The sequence below is a fragment of the Macaca mulatta genome, chromosome 6 (genome assembly GCF_049350105.2).
Source record: "Macaca mulatta isolate MMU2019108-1 chromosome 6, T2T-MMU8v2.0, whole genome shotgun sequence".
Taxonomy (NCBI): domain Eukaryota; kingdom Metazoa; phylum Chordata; class Mammalia; order Primates; family Cercopithecidae; genus Macaca; species Macaca mulatta.
Window position 1 is genome coordinate 128,573,796 of NC_133411.1, and position 12,357 is coordinate 128,586,152.

Here is a 12,357-nt window from a genome sequence, read left to right on the forward strand (position 1 = left end):
TTTATAAAACTGAGTTTAATAGATGCTGGCTAACCTAGGAGTTTGAGAATGAACTGGAAAGCAAGAATATTTGCTTATATTATTAGCGATAATACATAAAATAAACTGCAAGACAGACATATTTTTTTTATGTGCCTTATGTTCTTTTCTTTTTTCTCACCTAAGGTAATAGATACTCTGTTGCATTTTATAGATGTGCTTATTTTGCATTCAGTTTGAAGTTAGTCAACTCAAATATCCAAATCCCTGTACATAAATATCCTTTAGCATTCAGTTTTGCCAATAGATATATGGGAAATGTGAGCAATGTTATGTATTGAGATGAATGAGTATTTAAGTTAATAATTTATTTCATTGTACGATTTGAGATGGCTGGAGTCCTCCTTTCGTTTTTTCCTCATGCATATGATGAAAAATGGAAAACAGGGTGCCATTGGAATGCTTGTGTACTTTGAGAGCTTTTAGAGGATATAAAGTGAAGAATTTTTGTAACTACTTTTTAATTTACAGGGACTATATACACCATCTTTTTTACTTAACACATTAATACAAAATTGTATTTTGTCATTTCACAATTTTTGCATTTATTTGATCTTTTAGATAAAATTCTATGGTATTTAAGGTATTGTAAGATACAAATTGTATCTCATTGGAGCCTTGGAACAGCTTGGTGGAATAGCAAGTGGAAGTATTTAAATTACTAGCTTATTAATGAAGATAGAGGCCTAGGGAAGTTGAATGATGGACTCATGTTCTTAAGTTGCTTGCATAGCAGGTTCAGTACTAAAATCCAACTCTTCATGTTCTTCATGTAGCACCTTTCTGCTTCACCAAGCTACTCACAGAAAGAGTGCAATGGGAAAGAGAAGTTGGTTAAGTATGACGAAAGTAGAGTTAGATAGGAGGAATAAATTCTAGTATTTGATAGTACCATAGAGAAATTATAGTTAACTATAATTTATTGTGTATTTCAAAATAGCTAGAAGAGAAGATTTGTAATGTTCTTAACCCAAAGACAAGATAAATGTTTGAATTGATGGATATACCAGTTACCCTGATTTGGTCATTACACATTGTATAAGGCATCATAATATCACATGTACCTTCAGAATATGTATAACTAGTATATTTTAGTTTTTAAAAAGTCAAAAAAGTAACATATGCAATGGGAAAGTAGTTTTTATACTTTGTGCCCTCATCAGTGATATCTGCAAGGTCTATTTCAATCATTATCTGCCTTCCCTGGTGGTCTAGTGGTTAGAATTCAGCACTCTCAATCATTTTCTGCCACTATAGTGGTCTAGGCAGTTTTGTGGTTTTCTAGATTCTTGTTAATAGCTGGGAGAATAGAATAATTTTGGGAATGAATGGTACCCAAGTTTCTCATGTTAAATACAGTTTTGCTCACCAATCTTTGTCTAGGCAGTTCTAACTTTTCTTCTTGTGAACAGTGTTGATATGTTACTCATCTTGGAAAGGTGTGTCTGATACTTACAATTTTAGAAGCTTGAGAGCCCTTTAGAAATGGCTCAGTTGAGATTAAAAAAAGTTCTTCCCAAAGCCTTAAATGTTAAACTAGTTATGTACATACTAATTTTGTTCTTATTTTAAAGGTCTCTGAATTACCTATAATTTTTATAAGTAAGAAATTATTAGAAAGTAAAATGATTGATAAGATTATGTGTATATTCTTTATTTCAGATCTCGTGGAAGCTCTGAAGCCAGAGTATGTGGCACCGCTTGTCCTTTGGCTTTGTCACGAGAGTTGTGAGGAGAATGGTGGCTTGTTTGAGGTATTTGCACCTTCCTGTTTTCTCTTATTAGTTTTCTCCAGTTGCTTACATTTGTAAAAATCTGCACCAGTGGACATCACTTGTATATTTTTAAATATTGTGTCTATGTTATAATTAAAAGTGGTGACTAATACCCATTTTTTGGAAAGTAATAGCAACTTTATAAATTCTGTTTTTACTTAGTTCTACATTTGTAACGTTCCTACCAAATGGAAATGTGGCTGGTTTGATGTGTTCAGTCAAAATGTGGGAAATTTCATTATTTAAGAAGCTGAGTGATAAAGTGGAAAGATGAAGCTTGGAGTTTAGAGTTAACCAGGCCAGATTTTGAATTCTTATTCTGGGAATTGCTGATTTGACCTTCCTGAGCTTTAGTTTTCTGGGGTTCCTTGTGATAACTACAAGTCATATTTTAAACCCTTGGCATAGGGCCTAATACATAACACCACCCACCAATTTTAATTATCAGTATAGCAGGAATTTAATCTTGTGTGATAGGTCAATAAATATAACATTATTTATTTTTACATAAAAAGTAAACTTTTCTATTTTTCTTTATTTCAAAGCTTTAAATGTTTATTATAAAAATAATTATCCGCACATAATCCCATCATGCAGTGAGATCCATTGTTCACTGTTTGATGAAATTTGGCTCAATTTAAAGTGAGGGATATATTAGCTTATTTCATTTGAATGAAAAGCTGATGGGTAAGTTAAGGAAAAAAAAAACAGTCTACATATCTCCAAGCAGAGATATGCACCTCCACTTTCCTAATCAGACTCATTGAATGTGAATTGTGGCATATTAGAAGTAGAAAGAACTTTACAACTCTATTTTATAGAAGAGGAAAATTTAATAATATCAAGGCATCTGTAATCCAAAATTTTGCCTGCTGTTCTTTTACCTCATTAAGGAATTTTTAAAAACTATTTATCTTTTACAAGTATGTTTATTACTAACTTTGTGAAGAAAAATAGTATGTGCTGTTTGTGAAAATTTCAAATATATAAGAACATATAAAAAAATAAAAATTGCCTACATTATCACTGTCCAGAGAGAACTAGTATTAATATTTTTATGTATTTCCTTCCAGTCTTTTATTAGATATGTGTTTTCATTTTTATTTTTTTTGAGATGGGGTCTTGCTCCGTTGCCCAGGCTGAAGTGCAGTGGCATGATCTTGGTTCACTGCAGCCTCTGCCTCCTGGATTCAAATGATTCTCCTGCCTCAGCCTCCTAAGTATTTGGGATTACAGGCACCCACTACCAAGCTCAGCTAATTTTTAAATTTTTAGTAGAGACGGGGTTACCATATTGGTCAGGCTGGTGTCGAACTCCTGATCTCAAATGATCTGCCCGCCTTGGCCTCCCAAAGTCCTGGGATTACAGGCGTGAGCTACTGCGCTCGGCCTAGACAGGCGTTTTATACACCCAAACACACAGACAATTAGGATCATGCTGCAGATGAAGTTTTGTTATGTTGCTGTTTTCGTTTACTATATTGTGAACATTTTTAGTGAGGAACATTTGGCATGCATGATTGATAAAATATACTACGAGATGTGCATAACATCCTGACTTAAACCTTGAGAGTAAATTGCCACTTTTTGAAGTTCTGATAGATATCTAGAGTGGCAGATACAAATATTTTTGGCTCAGCTGGAGCAATCATTTTTAGCACCTGAGAGGAGCTTATAACTTATTACTTCACTTCCAAAATACAGTAAAAAGTGGTGGTTATTTTGCCTGATATCAAAACCACTGCTGATTTGTCTACTGTAACTATATCAAGGCTGACTGGTTGTATCATAAAAGATGTAGGCATATTAATATAGAGGCAAAGGGTGATGAGAAGCCACACCCTTGAACTTAGAGCCACTAAGATGTCTGCTGATACGTTTATTCTATCTTATGCATGTGACATTTTTGTGGTAAGTTTGGGCACGCTGTAGTTGTGGTGTTTGAAGTCATGACAAACAGAGTTTCTTTACATGAGACTTTTTTTTTTTTTTTTTTTTTTTTAGGATTTTTCTTGAATGATCTCTAGAAAAAATTATAGAAGTGAAAAATTGATCTTCCTGGGTAGCAGTTATTATTTGGTCATTTGTCTTATCTGTGCATACAGATGTTTCATTAAAATGAGTATATGTAGTTCACTAAGTCAAATACTCTTTTTATTTGGCTTTGGTTTTCTTTGTAATTCAGTAGGTCCTTCAAGAGGGACATTTATTTTGATCTCATGATATGCTAGGCAGTGTACTATTTGTATTGTTTGCTTCATGGTAACCACATGAAATATGTACTGTCATTTTTATTTTACATTTGAGGAAACTTGGATTTAGGTAGGTCACATAATTTGGCCAGGGTAGTCAGTAGACAAATTTGTGTCAAGTCTTGGTCTCTGACATCAGATTCATTCTTTTCTATTACATGCATTTCTACTTCATTGTGCTGTTTTATGTTTATGCTCTGATAACATGAACAGTGCAAAGTCATGGAGACCGGTGGACTTTTATAGAGCTGTATTATTTTCATCTCCCGTCACCTTGAATTGTAATAGTAAAGGAGCTGACTTTTTTTTAATTAAAAAAAAATTGTATTAGTGATTTCACATTAGATGGTATAATGTTTCCCCCCTCTTTTTGGTAGGTTGGAGCAGGATGGATTGGAAAATGTAAGTCTCTCTCAGTTTTTGGTTTGTATAGATTATTTCCTTATCTTTAAACCTACGTATCTAGTTGAGGTAGGTAAGATTTTTGTCAAATGCCTAACCATTGGATATAGTGCTTGCATATTCAAACTTAAACATTGCTATAGCAACAGATATTTTTAAACATTGTGATTGTGCTTTAGTTCTGTGGCCCTTTGAAGACCCTATATTCTTCCTGTAGGCAGTCCTTATTCAGGACTTGTCCTGTCTTATTCAGAACTGGCTATTCCTTCAGACAGCATATATTGATAATCATCCTCCCATGTCTTTGACTTCCCACATGCTTGTTCTTGCTGTTTCAGCAGAGAAATGAGTGGGAGGGAAAGCTGTTTTGGAAAAAGATGGGTTGAGCCTATTCTAGAGCAGCAGGCAAGTTCTCCAATTTTCCCATGTAATTATTTTCTTCCATGAAGTAGGAGATGTCAAGGGGAGTGAGGAATCACATTGGACAACTTTCTGGGACAGAAATTGCAGCTGATCTATGGGAATTATTCTGCTTTAGCCCAATAGTAAATTTACTTGGCTTCAACCCTCTCCTACCCCATGTCTCAAACCTTGTGAACTCCAAATTTGAGAACTGCTTTATGGCATTAAAAAAATTGTGAAAATGTCTGTGTCTCAACTTATATTTAGTTAGTTGGCTATGGGTATCAAAATTAATCCAATTAACTGAATCATTTAAAAAGTTGCCATCTCTGGAGGGCATTGCTGTAGTAGTATAATATTTTTAGAATTAATGGTCATTTTCTCTGTTAAAGTGGCTTATATTCTTGAAGCATTTTTGAGTGTCTTATTACATTCATTTAAAAAAGGAACATAAGGTTTTACAGTAAATGCTATATCTGGCACTTTATCAATAGGAAAGCTCTAGACACAGGCATTTCTGTCATTCCCAAAGACAAATCTTCAGTTTAACAATCATCAGTGTCTGACTATTATGTTTAAATAAGGTTATTAGTTATTTATTTCTCTGGTTTTTAAAAAGAAAACAATGTTAAAAATTCTCCTTATGCAGCAGTAATGGTTTTTATGAATCTGTGCATTCTAACTGACTTCTTGTGGAAATAGAGGTAGAGCAAAGAGAAGGTAAGGGAGAATTATTTGGGGCCACCTGTTACACTAATTTTTTGTTAACTGAAGTCTTTGACCTATTATTTACTATTAGTCTTCAGTTTGCTAACTCAGCAAAGCTCTATTCAGTTATCTTCATTTTGTAAACAAGAAGAATGAAGTATATTACTTGGGAGATCTGTGGTCGTAAAGTCAGTCTTTTGATGTGATTATTATATAATTAAACCTTTTCACATACAGCATAACATTTTACCTTTAGTACTGTCTAGCATAGTTAGAGGAGAAATTTTTCCTTTCGGCTTCAAATTTATCTTGAAATTATCCTAATGCGTTTGTTAGGAAAATTTCATTTTAAGGGTTATAGTCAAACTCTTTAGGAGTTAGAATCCCTTTTTTTCTGAATTTCCGTTCTCTTAAAAAATGAAAGGGTTCTTATGCATCTTACTTTCTGTGTCTCAACTACGTGCTCAGTATGTTAGTTTTGTTTCTATAACCAGTACGCTGGGAGAGGACTCTTGGAGCTATTGTAAGACAAAAGAATCACCCAATGACTCCTGAGGCAGTGAAGGCTAACTGGAAGAAGATCTGTGACTTTGAGAATGCCAGCAAGCCTCAGAGTATCCAAGGTAAAGAGCGTCCCCATCAGTTAGCTCTGGTTGGCGAATCAGGGGCAGCAAGCATTTTCTTCTCTTATGGAATTGTCTTCTATGTTAACTGTAGTGCTAAGACACTTGAATCATCTATAGCATATTTTCTGCTCTAGTAGGTATTAGAGCTCTTCACATTTAAGATATTTATGTTATTTCTCACTGTCAATTTTTCAGCTTTATTATTATCCTGTTTTTTGGGTTTATGTGTGATTGGGGGATGGATGGCATAAAATGTTTACTCATTTGTACTGAATGCACTGACATCCGCGCTGGTGGTTGGTTTCAGAGTCTTCCATTATCTACCCATATGCTCCCAATCTTACCATATTTTTCTTTCTTTCTTTCTCAAAAAGATTAAGCCTTTTTATTTTTTAGACTCAGCTCTTTTCTGTTTGGGGCATAAATGTGGCTTTGTTTCAGTGCTTTGTCTTTGCTACTGTTTCTCTGCTTTTCTAACATACTACTTCTACCTTTTATCTCCTCTGCTAATCTTAATGCTTCTTTAGAAAAACTCAAGCCCCAGATGTTCAACAAAACCTGCCCAGTTAGTCTAGGGTATATTGATCTTTCTGTTAGCTGAACTCTTAGCACTTGAGCATCTAATTATAACTGTTCTCCACTTCTTTTGTTTCATGCATGTATGGTTTCTTAATTGCCTGGTAAGTTCCTTTGAGGCAGAGACTGTATCTTGTATGTACTTCTTGTATATATTTGGTGTTAGCATAGTGCTGAACTCATAGAAGGGACTTAATAATTGCTTATTAACTTGAATTATTTAATCTCCTATAATATGCCACAGAAATAGATAACCAAATAAAAGTCAGATTATTTTTTTCTAGTGTAACTCACATATGCATGTAATATATGAAATTTGAAATATTTTTCTGAAAAGATCATGAGTCAGGGTCATTTTATTAAAAAAACCTTTTTTTCTTATAGTGATGTAATATTTAAAGTTTGATGGAAGAATATATTTGAAAAATGACTACTCTGTTTTTTTTTCTCCTTATTGATACTTTCCTACCTACTGGAATACTTATTGAAATTTTCATTATACTTATTCTCAATCAGATGATAACATGATTGTTATGTCATAAATGGTAACATTTTTGTATTTTATATTTAGACATTTGAGAAATTTATTCTATGAATAACAGTCACTTATCCATGAAAACAAATGAAAGAAAAGTATAGTAAAAGCTTTCCTCTGATATCTATCTCAAAAAGTATTTCTGCCTCAAAAGTGTTAAACTTATTAAAAAGCCAACTAATTGAATTATTATAACTAATTATAAGTAAAAAGATACCTCTATCTGAAGCACAACTTAAAAAAATGATCTTTTTGATAAGAATTGAAGTTCCAGAGCATCTCTTCTTGTATTTTTATTTTACAGATGATGGAATTAAATCCCAGAAAAACTAAACTAGCCACTGTTTGAGCCAAGAAGTAATTCAAGTTGTCTATTTCTGAAAGGAGGCGCCTTTCAAATAAATAGCCTTCCCTCTAGGTAGCAATATGAATGGAATGGTAGGGGGAAGATTAATAGGCAAGAAACTGCTCTACTGCTGTCATCAGGAATGGCAGATATCTCTGGTCTTCTCAGACTCTGTAGTTTGGTTATTTATTTTTTTTAGGATGGAGTCTCATTCTGTCTCCCAGGCTGGAGAGCAGTGGTGTGATCTCGGCTCACTACAACCTCTGCCTCTCGGGTTCAAGCGATTATCCCACCTCAGCCTCGCAAGTAGCTGGGATTATAGGCGTGTGCCACCATGCCTGGCTAATTTTTGTAAAATTTCACCATGTTGGCCAAGCTGGTCTTGAACTCCTGACCTCAAGTGATCTGCCAGCCTTGGCCTCTCAAAGTCCTGAGATTACAGGGGTGAGCCACTGCGCCCGGCCTTGGTTATGGTTTTGTCTGAGTTCAGAAGGAAGCCCATGTCGCTTAGGTTTGTTAGAAAGGTCCCAGGGCCTTCAGAATATCTTATGGTATGTGGATGCCCCATGAGCCTCCTTTGTTAACCTTTTAGACCCACAGAACAGCCGCTTTTGATCCCTGTCTGGAGTCATTGGTTTTGATGATGATTTTCTCTGAAAGAATTTTTGGTACTATCTTCAGAGCTATTACTTGTACAGAGAACTGGGAGTGGGGGTGAAGAGGTAATCTCAGTATTCTTTCATCTTGGAAAGAATGGAAATCAGTTGAGAAGAGGAATCAGTGATCTCTCCAGACAAATTGCATGTCTATAGACAAGTATTTCTCTTTAAAGGTTGTAAAATAGCTTAAAGACTTTGGAAAGCCCTAGAGCCCCCTTAGAATCAGATAACCAGGGAAGGATATGCTAGACAATGCCTTGTATTTCATTGAAGATGTCCATTTATGTTTGGTCAATTTCAATCTTTCGCAGTTTTTTTCCTTCAATAGTCTATCAATACATTCAGTTCATGAGTGGCAGTGGAGGCTCTGTAGCAGGTTTGCTGAATGTTATAGGAATAATTATGTAGCATATTGTAGCTTTTCTTAGTCACATCTTTAACAAAGCTTTATTTTTTTTGTTTTTCATTTTTAATTTTAGAATCAACTGGCAGTATAATTGAAGTTCTAAGTAAAATAGATTCAGAAGGAGTTTCAGCAAATCATACTAGTCATGCAACGTCTACAGCAACATCAGGATTTGTAAGTGGGAAAAAAGCCTAAAGCCTTTGCCTTATCTGGAGACTTTCCCCTCCCTTCCTCCCTCCCTGCTTTCTTCCTCTCCCACTTCTTTCTTTTTTCTTTTGGACGCAGTTACTTTCTTTCAGTCACTAATAATGGAGAGAAGCAGTGGCACAGATAATTTAAAATAGAGGATTTATTCAGAAATCATTTATGATTGACTTTATAGCATACAGCCTGATTTCAACATACAGAGAATTCAGGACGGTTGAGCCACATGAAGAGGTGGCTCAGGATGAATTCTAACACTGTCCGGAGTACTTTATTTGTCTTTTTAATTTCTCCTTTTCCCTCTCTTGGATTTCTCTGGACTGTATACCATACATTTCTTTTCCCTAGTGGGAAAGGAGATCAGAGCGATTGGGTATCAGTCTCCAAGGTTTTACCTAGTAGCTGAGTGGGGCTTGGAGAATGGAGGTAACCCACTCAGCTTCTTCTCCTGGTTAGAAACAGCTGCTGAAAGCTTATCATGAACTTTTCAGAGGGATACTCCTTAGTTACATATAATTTTTGGTAGGCTCCATCAGGGGGTGTGACGAATCAAGTTAGCTGCCTGAGTGGTGCATTAGCCAACCTCATTTTCACCCTCTGCAATGCTGTTTGGAAATTGACTCAGGGAGGTACTGGATAGAAGAGGAAAAAAGGGATTATCTCAACTGTCGATAAAATGACTGGTGGCTAAACTGATATCTAGTCCTGATATCTGTGCCTGCCTGGACTGTCTTCCATATACATTTCTCATTCTACCCATTTATAGCTCTTTATCTCTTTAAGGATAACTTTAAATTGGCTTTAGGTAGATTTGAGTTGTATGGGAATTTGTATTTGGGAGGGGAGACTATGACACCATGACTCCTGGAGGTTTTATGCTCCCAGGTTCTTTGTTGTGTTTTTTACCCCTTTGCCTAACGCACACAAGGCTTTAAACCTCTATGTTGAAAGTGAAGTGCCTATAATCAGCAACATTTTGTTTGAAATGTAAATAATTTTGCAACTTTTTTCACATACAAAAATTATTTTCTAAGCTATTTATTGCTAAATGAGTGATGATAAAACTGTATATAAAATATGTACTAAATATTGATAGAATTTGAACATAAGCTCAAATATTAAACTTTTACTTTTTCAGTACAATTAGATTTCTGTATCTAACTGTATGACAAGTATTATTTTTTCTTGACCATCAATAATCCTACTTTAGTAACATTTTCTAACTCTTTAGAAAAGGATATCTATCTAGTTTAGTGCTCTTTTGGGTCCATTTCTTTTAAGGGAAGCATCAATATAGTATTTTAGAACTATTTCAACATGGCTGCAAGTAAAATGCTTCCCATTGTGTCAGAAATTCGAGAACGATTGTGATTATAGCTCATGTGAAATTTGCCTATTTACTGTTCCTGTTTGTATCCTTTCTTAAAAAAAAAACTGTACTGGATAAATAGGAGGAAGTAAGTCGTTTGCCATATTAGATTCTGGTGTTTTGTAACCTATAGTAGGCATTGTGATAAAGAAAATTAAAATTCTAATTTTAAGCCTGAGAATATAGTCAGTATATAAATGTGATTTTTCCTTAAAATAAGGGTTGGCAGACCTTTTTGATGAAGGGCCATATAGTAAATATTTTAGGCTTTGTGGGCTGCACAGTGCTTGTGTTCTATTACATATTCTTTCTGTTTTTCTTATTTTTAGTCAACCTATATAAACCATTTTAGCTCCTGGTGCTTGTTTGCTGACTTCTACTTTTGAATAAAAATGATTGAAAAATTGGACATTATTCTTTTATAACCCCAATATGTACTTCACTTATTAGCTACGTGTATTATCACTAAGTAGAAAAAGACAATATCCAGTTAGACAAAGGATATTCCTGGGAAGGAAATTCAAGTTAAATTTTATTTTACTTTAAAACATCATGAGGGGCCGGGCGCAGTGGCTCACGTCTGTAATCCCAGCACTTTGGGAGGCCAAGGCGGGTGGATCAAGAGGTGAGGAGTTCCAGACAAGCCTGGCCAACATGGTGAAACCCCGTCTCAACTAAAAATATAAAAAAAATTTAACCGGATGTGGTGGCATGGGCCTGTAGTCCCAGCTACTTGGGAGGCTGAGGCAGGATACTCGCTTGAACCCGAGAGGCAGAGGTTGCAGTGAGCCAAGATCTCGCCACTGCACTCCAGCCTGGGTGACAGAGCGAGACTCTGTCTCAAAACAGACAAACAAACCAAAACCATTATGAGGCAATCAAATTTACATTCATTAAGCAGCGTTTTACTCATCTGTTTACAGTGAATTTTATACATTAGATCTTACGAGCTAAAAATTCATTTTTTTTTTAGTTTTTTCGGTAGCTAATAATTGCTGAATAAGAGCCAGGAAAGTTGAGTATGAGGCATACTATCTGTTAGCAAGAAGCAAGCAATAAAAAAGTTCTTAATTGTAAAGAAGTCCTTTTCTACAGATTACCTAATTAGTTTCTATTAAAAAAAATCAAATATAATTGCAATAATTATGCTCCATCAAATTCACTGACATTGTATTCGCATCTATTCAAAAACAAAACTAGGTATGTAAGAAGTTAATAGTTTTGAAAAGTTATCAATGAAATAAATTACTTTTTAAAACTGTCCTGTAGGCTGGAGCTATTGGCCAGAAACTCCCTCCGTTTTCTTATGCTTATACGGAACTAGAAGCTATTATGTATGCCCTTGGAGTGGGAGCATCAATCAAGGATCCAAAAGATTTGAAATTTGTTTATGAAGGAAGTTCTGATTTCTCCTGTTTGCCCACCTTCGGAGTTATCATAGGTCAGAAGTCTCTAATGGGTGGAGGATTAGCAGAAATTCCTGGGCTTTCAATCAACTTTGCAAAGGTATGCCTAATAAGAAACCTTTATTTTGCTTTTCTATTTCTGTAAATATTATTCATAAATGTCATACCTTATATGTATATGTGTGTAGTGTGCATATATATATTTATATAATTATTTATAGTGGTTAGTTTAGCATATCTTTTGATTTTTCTTTTTAAGAAAAAGGGGAGAGTTTGTTTAAAATGCCAGCAAAAAGAAGAAAATAGTAAGTACGTGTAGTCCTATAACCCTGGCATAATGTTATTTATCCTCTCTCTGCCATTTACTTGACAGATAACATCTCTAGGCTTCAGTTTCCTTATCTATAAAATGGATATGATAGTTCTCACCTCATGACATTGGTGAAGAAGCAAGCCAGGGAGGAGTATGTAAGGCAAATAGCACACACTTGGTTTGTTTTTGGAACAGTAATAGGGCCAGCATAGCCATAGAGTGAGCAAGGGGCCAATGGTAGGAGAAGGCCATGGAGTAATTGTAAAGATTTCAGCATGTACTTTGATGAACATGGGAAACCATTTGTCAGTCTGAGCTGAGTAGTGACATGATCTGGGT

General features: G+C 35.0%; 1 protein-coding gene across 1 annotated transcript in view; it reads left to right on the forward strand.

Annotated features, from left to right (window-relative positions):
* Nucleotides 1-12,357, forward strand: part of HSD17B4 (hydroxysteroid 17-beta dehydrogenase 4) — an 89,009-nt gene that overhangs the window by 36,512 nt on the left and 40,140 nt on the right. The window contains exons 9-13 of the mRNA XM_015140631.3: nt 1,702-1,793; nt 4,444-4,468; nt 6,073-6,201; nt 8,800-8,900; nt 11,569-11,805. Coding sequence (XP_014996117.3) covers nt 1,702-1,793; nt 4,444-4,468; nt 6,073-6,201; nt 8,800-8,900; nt 11,569-11,805 — 584 coding nt within the window. The remainder of the gene's footprint in view (nt 1-1,701; nt 1,794-4,443; nt 4,469-6,072; nt 6,202-8,799; nt 8,901-11,568; nt 11,806-12,357) is intronic.